At 58.4% G+C, this 7,155-nt stretch overlaps 1 protein-coding gene across 1 annotated transcript; it reads left to right on the plus strand.

Moving 5' to 3' along the window:
• The first annotated feature begins 6 nt into the window (after positions 1 to 6).
• SHISA8 (shisa family member 8) lies at positions 7 to 6,175 on the plus strand. The gene is given in 5 exon segments (XM_010710373.3): positions 7 to 403; positions 406 to 790; positions 4,575 to 4,699; positions 4,843 to 4,989; positions 5,582 to 6,175. Coding segments are annotated over 5 exon segments (1,077 nt in total). The 5' UTR covers positions 7 to 261; the 3' UTR covers positions 5,860 to 6,175.
• The last annotated feature ends 980 nt before the right edge of the window (positions 6,176 to 7,155 follow it).

Genomic DNA, 7,155 nt, shown 5'->3' on the forward strand with positions numbered 1-7,155 from the left:
ATCTCGCACCTCAGAACCCCATTGGCCGTTTCTGGGTGAACAGAAGCGGAGGTGCACTTTTTTCCCCCACTTCTTAATTTTTTCCCCTTTTTTTTCCTCCCTTTTTTGTATCCCCTCCTCGGGGCTTCCCCCCAGCCATGGGGCTGCTCCGGGGGGGCCCTCGCTGGGCAGGCAAGCAGCTGTAACCCTCCCCACGGTGCACGGAGGAACGGGGTGGGGGGGTCCTCCAGTGGAGCAGCGCTCGGTCTTCTGGGGGTGGCCATGGCCCCCCGGAGCCGCGGGCGGATGGAGCGGAGCTACGTGGTGGGCATCTGCTGCCTGGTGCTGCTAGAGCGGAGCTGGGGCGCCGAGCCCGGCACTGGGGACGGCGGTAACAGCAGCCGGGCACCGGCGGTGGAGGACACGGCCCCGCGCCCACTGAGCCCACCCCAGGAGGGGACCGTTGCCGCGGGTATTACGACGTGATGGGGCAGTGGGACCCACCTTTCAACTGCAACGCCGGCATCTACCAGTACTGCTGTGGGACCTGCGGGTACCGCTTCTGCTGCCAGTTCAAGGCCAGGCGGCTGGACCAGAGCGGCTGCTCCAACTACGACACCCCCAACTGGGTGAACACGGGGCAGCCGCCCGCCCGTGTGGATGAGAGCCCCGAGGGCCCCACCCGTGACAAGACCAACATGATCGTCTACATCATCTGCGGCGTGGTGGCCATCATGGTGCTGGTGGGCATCTTCACCAAGCTGGGCCTGGAGAAGGCACAGGGCCCCCAGACTGAGATGACGGTCTCCAGGTAAAGGGTTCTCGTTCGGTGCTCCCACCTCCCCCGGCCCCATGCACAGGGTGAGCCCCATTGTCACTTCGTCCCCAAGGGGATGAGAGAGTCCCCAGACCCTAGCATGCAGAGGGGTAGTGGTGGCAGCTATGTGTCACTCGTCCTCTTCATCCCTCATTCCCTCTGTCCCTCATCCTCCCCATCTCTCCACCCCTCTGTCACTTATATCCTCTGTCTCTCATCCCCTCTGTCCAACATCCCCTCCATCCTTCATCCCTTCCCTCCCTCATCCCCTCTGTCTCTCTTCCCCTCCATCCCTCATCCCGTCTCTCATCCCTTCTGTCCCTCATTCCCTCTATCTCTTGTCCCCTTTACCCTTCATCCCCTCTATCCTTCATCCCCTCCTTCCCTTGTCTCCTGCATCTCACATCCCCTCCATCCCTCACTCCCTCCACTCCTTGTCCACTCGCTCTATCTCTCATCCCCTCCATCCCTCATCCCCTCCATCCCTTGTCTCCTTCATCCCTGACTCAGTTCTGTCCCTCTGTCCCCAGCAGCTGATGATGTGGGCAGAGCGCTTGTTGTTGGAAGTGGCTTTTTGCCTGTGCATGTGCCTTGTACCCTGGTGGGATGTCACTCCCATGGAGGGGACTCGAGCTGCACACCATGGGCTTGCCAGCCCCTCGCTTCTCATGTGAGCTCCTGCTCCAAGCAAACGGCTCTTGTCCTATGCCCCCAAATCGTGGTTTTGGGCAGCTGCTGGGGAGGGATAGGCACAGGAACAGGGAGAAGGACAGGGACAGGCAGGGCTGGTGGCTGCAGTCCCCCTCGCTCCCTCCTTGCCTTATGTTCCTCCACTCGGGTTGATGTTTCTCTTCCTTCTTTTTTCTTTTTTTTTCCCCCTTTCACTTTTCTCCCCTGATGATCACATTCAATGAGTTTAACACTTCTCAGCAGCTGACAGCAGCTACAGCCCCCCTGGGTACAGCCCTGCCCCTGCGGCTCTGACTCAGAGCTGCCCTCTTTGTCCCCCCCATCACACGTGTGTGCACACATAAACACATCTTCCTGGGCTTTTATTCTGGGAATTTAGCATGGCAAGGAAATTATTTCGCTGGGATGATGCTCTAGTTGTATCCACCACCTCAGAGACCTGCATGGGGACCTGCTTGGGGACACCTAGCCCTGGCTCTATTCCCATCCCTTCTTGCTCCACCAGGTGCTGTGGAATTTGCTGTCTCCCCCAGTTCTGTGCACCCCCTTCCAAGGATGCACTCCGGTTCCTGCCAGCATGCTCCAGCATGGGGAACATGCGGCTCATTGCCCAGCAGATCCTTTTTTCCCTGAGGCTACTGATTTTTTTGGACACCACCATATGGAGCGGGAGGAGACGAGCTTCCCTTGGGTGCCTCTCAGAGACAAATCCAGGAGCCTGCCTCTGTCCTGGCACGCACTGGGGTCTTGTGCATCTGTGGCTGAAGGTCCCAGCCAGGTGCCACCATCTCCTCTATCCCGATGTGAGATATCTCATTTGGGCACCGTATCTCCACCTGCCTCTTGCCGCGCATGGGCACTGCAACCTCGCGTCCCGCCTGATGCCGCAGGTTGCAGCTTCTCATTTGCTCCTCAGGAGCTGCAGCATGGCCCCGGGCCAGCTCCCTGTTGCATGGCCTCACTGGTTCCTGTTCCCATCCACCCATCCTTCCACCCATCCATCCATTTTGCCACTGTTCTTCCTCTCCTGGTGCTGCTCACACTCAGTGTGGTCCACCTCAAACACAGCTTCTTCTCCAGGCTCTCACAGCTGGGTCCAGAGAGAGGTTCAGCACCTAAAACACTGCGGTTCCCCTATGTCCCTGTGCCTCTGCAGGTCCGTATGGCGGCTCCGCCAGGCTCACTCCTTCCTACTCGGCTAGCACTTGGCATGGTCCCCATGCTCACTCGGCGTGCCCAAGGCTCTGTGAGTCAGGAACACCTGCCCATGTTTTTCTTGAGGCTGCCGATGTTGGGGTCTTTTCAGGGCAGGGGGATCTGCTCGTGTCTACCACATGAGGACATCCTTGTACAGACCTACAGGAGGCCCACAGAAAGGGGTCTGGGGGCTCTGTAGAAAAGCCAAGGAACAGGCTGGGTCTCTCTGTGCTTTCTAGGGCCCCAACCCTGCTGGATATTCCTGGGATGGCCCCAGCCCCCATCTCCAGGGATACCCAAACAAGCCCTCATGGTGAGGTCCCATGCTGTTACCTCTATTTTTTGCACCAGTGGCTCAGGGACACCAAGTGGCATTCCAGCTCATGCAATGGAGATGTCACCATGTTCTTGTCTTCTTCCCTCCCCCAGAACTTTCCTCTCTGCTCACTCCTGGAGCTCACACTGGGACAGTTTTGGGGTGCAGGTTGTGTCCATTGGCCAGATCTTCCAGGTGGAGTTGTGCACTGCATCCAGGTTGCCAGGGCCAACCCAGCACCACAGCCAGCACCCATGGCCACGGTGATGGATGGAGACCTCACTGGGCTCACTGGTACCATATTGCAGATAGGAAGATGAGCTGATGTGCTCCACAGTCCTCACCTTGAGCTGCACTCTGAGGCCATCCCATACCTTTAGGTGAACTAAGTTGATGCGATTTGAGCCTCCCCAAACTCCCAGAATAGGGTCAGTGTCCTCCAAAACCACAATGGGGAGCCCTCCAGGGCAACCTCTTGTGCTTGAGGCTTGTGGATGGGAATGGAGCTGCTCTCACTGTTATTGTCCGGGCAGTTGGGGCCAGGGGCAGGTTTGTGGAAAAGAGCACTGATGGATTTATCTGGAGAGGAAAAGTCGCAGCTAAAGGACTGCTCGAGCTTGGTAAATAGACCCGAGGGAAAAAAAAAAAAAAAAAAAGAAATAGGTCAAATCGCATCGGACCTCCCGGTGAAACGAGCCTGGGTGAGTGCTGGGCCCTGGGGACATGCAAGGGAGGCAGCAGCTGACAGCGCAGCAGCTCCCGCAGTGACAGCCACAGCCCCACGAGCCGCCGGCCCTGCACGCTGCCTGGCATCAGCCCCAGGCTGCTGGGCCATGCCAGTACAGCCCCACGGGCTGGGAGTTCTGATGAGGAAAGGGCTAGGCTGCAGGAGGCTGATGGATCTTTAGGAGGAGATGGTTTATGGGGTAGAGACACCTCTTTGCAAAGCCCAGTGCTGATGGAGGCTCAGGTGATGGGCTGAGGTGGGCAGGGAGCTCTGGGTCTGTCTGCTCCCTGCAGTGTGCCTAGGTGGCTCTTGGAAATCTGCAGGAGACAGCTCTCTAGGTGCAGCCTCACCAGTGCTGAGGAGAGGTGGAAGGACAACCTCCCTCCACCTGATGGCATCTCTCAGCCTAATGCAGCCCATCGGCTTTCACCGTGATGAAGCCATGAGTCCGGTGTCCCACCCCAGGACCAGGACTGAAGGCCACCCTGCTGTGTGTGCCCTGCTGTGGGATGGCCACCGTGTCACAGCGGTGCTGCAGCATCCCCAGGCGTGAATAGTAAATGGCAGGGTGCTGCGTCTTATGTAACGGTGCTTAATGTTTAATGCTATCGCTTACTGGAAGGACGCAGTGAATGGCAACTCCAGAGGCCACTGGCGCAGCCTCCTTGCTAGACCTCTTCCTTCATCATTTCCCTAGGGCCTTCCCTAGGACCTGCTCCCAAATGGCTCCAGTGAAGGGGCTGCCTCTTCTCCCCTGAGCTTGCGGTGTGGGGCAATAGGAACACCTGGTCTGGGATGGGGGATGTAAGCATCGCCTGATGGCCCTGTGCTCCTGTGCCCCTCCCCAGGACGCTCACCGACCTGCTGAAGCAGCCGGGCCACGGCCCCTCTGAACACATTGATGGCCTGATGGGCAGCATGCAGGTGCAGCTGGGCGAGGGGCTGCCCCGGGGACCCCCAAGGAACAGCACAGGTAAGGCATAGGCTCCCCAGTCCCTTCTCAGAGCCTCTCTGAGGTGCCAGCATGCTGCTGGGCATGCTGCTGCCCACGGGGGAAAAAGGCAGAGGCATCTAAGAGGGCTCTGCACTCCCCTAAGCCCTCACCTCTGCCCCCAGACAAGTTGCCCCTGAACAACGCGGTGGACAGTACTGGTGTCACCCCACTGGGGCGGCCCCATGGCCACAGCAAGCGCCCGCCACTGGGCAGCAGCCTGAGCCCACCAGCCCCCAACTACACTGCCTACACCACGCTCACGGCTGGAGGTGAGCCGGGAGTGGGAGGGCATGGGGGCATGATGGGGAGGGGGCAATGCACAGGATCCTCCAATGGACCCCCGGTACTGCCCAGCCAATTAATGTCCAGATTCTCCTCCACGGACCTATTGCCAGCCAATCAGTGCCCATTATCCACCCCATGGGCACTGTCAATTAGTGCCCAGTTAATTAGTACCCAGGATCCATCCTCCATAGACCAACTGCCTGGCCAATAAGTGCCCAGCATCCCCCTCATGGACCCACTGCCCAGCCAATCAATGTCCAGGATCCCTCTCCATGCATGCACTGCGCTCCCCAGCCAATCACCATGCAGACTCCTGCCCAGACCTGCAGCACCACCCAACCAGACAGCAGGATCCCCCATGGACATTCCACACTGCCCAGCCAATCAATGCCCAGGATCCCTCCCTACACTCCTCACCAATCAGCAGCTAGAATCCACCCCCTTCCCAGCCAATCAACACCCAGAAGACCCCCAATGCCCCCCTCTCAACCCCCCAACTCCATCTCCCAGTCAATTTCCCCCTGCCAAGGGATGGGGTGCCCCACGGGGGTGACACCAGTGTCCCTGTCCCTGCAGAGAGCATTCCTGAGGACTTCTACGTGCGTTTTGGGGAGCCAGAGGTGCCCCCCACCAGCACTCTGCCCTTCCCAACCACTGAGGGGCCCGAAGGCTGCCCCCCACAAGGGGTCACCAAGGCCAAAGGCCTCCCCAAAGCACCAGGGGGCCCTGCCTTTCCAGGGGGCTGGGAAGGAGGCCTCCCCCGGGGCCTGCGCCGGCCTGGGCCCACGGCACCGCTGTACGGCCAGGCTCACCGGCACCTGGCCACCAACAGCAAGACTGAGGTCACCGTCTGACACCAGGACCAGCAAGGTGCCATCACCAGGGGACAGGCAACGAGTTGTGGCTGTTCTCAGCTCACTCCAGGGATAGGCAATGGACTTAAGCAGCAGCCTGGCTGCACAGCCTCATGTCCCCCCTTCCCCACCACCCAGCTTCCCCCTTGTTAATAAACACATGGAAGTGTACGGCCTCGTGTAGCTGCACTATGGGGACAGAGAAGAGGAGCAGGGCATGGCGGTGACACCACCTTTATTGGGTGAGGGAAGTAGGCTGCCAACAACAGCTCCCTTCCACCCAAAACCAACAAAAAAGTTACAGTATATACACACACATATAAAAACTGTAGGGATAGACGGGCACAGAGGGTGGGAAGGGTACAAAAAGGGAGCAAAGAGCCCCCAGAGAGGAAGAGCGCTGGGCGGCTTCAGCTCCTCATATAAGGGACGAGAGGAAGGCTGAGGGCCTCCAGATCCTCCTCGCAATTAATGAAGTACAAAACTGATCCCTGGGGCAATGGGAAATAACTGGGAGGTCGCAACAGGTCAGAGCTGCTGTATTTTAGTAAAGGAAGCAGATAGGAAGTGGAGGAGGATGCAACTCCTGGCAGGAGCACAGATAAGCCAGGAGCCCTGTGCTGGGCTCTGTGGGGACAGGGGGTGCCCCTGTGAAGGGAGAGGGAGGGCACCATGGGGTGTTATGGAGGTGATAGCACTTCTCCCATGTTGGGACCCCAAAGCCACATCCTGTGCGAAAGGACAAGGGCTGTGAACTGCTTGCCAGGCCCCGGGGGTGCAGGGGCTGGGGGACAGGCTCAGTTCTGGGACTGGGAACTGAATAAAATAAACCATTTCTAACAGTTTCACCTGCACCGACATGAAGGCACCACAGCCAGCAGCATCTGCTCCCACCACCTGTGGGGACTGGCCACAACCTCACCTCGCTGAAATGAGGAGAAAGATGGAGAAGAGGAGGGCTGCTGTGTCAGTCCCTGTTTGGTAAAGCCACAAACACTCCTATTAAAAAACAGCGGTATAAAAACGGTACAGAAACCCACCACTGGCCCCAGCTGATGATCCCAGTAGGGTCAGTCCAGAGGGCATCAGCACCAGGCCCCTATGGGCAACTCCAGCACAGCCACTGGGTGTCCCTACTGGGTGCCCCCGAAAAGTGCAGAGGCAATAAAGCCACACCTAGGGCAAGATTTAAAAAAAACAAAAACAAAAACCCTCCCACCACTCCCACCCCAGCATGATCCCACTGGCATGACCCTAACCTACAGCACTGATATTTTTTTTTCTTTTTTTTTTTTT

This window comes from Meleagris gallopavo, chromosome 1, assembly GCF_000146605.3.
Source record: "Meleagris gallopavo isolate NT-WF06-2002-E0010 breed Aviagen turkey brand Nicholas breeding stock chromosome 1, Turkey_5.1, whole genome shotgun sequence".
In the NCBI taxonomy this organism is placed as follows: domain Eukaryota; kingdom Metazoa; phylum Chordata; class Aves; order Galliformes; family Phasianidae; genus Meleagris; species Meleagris gallopavo.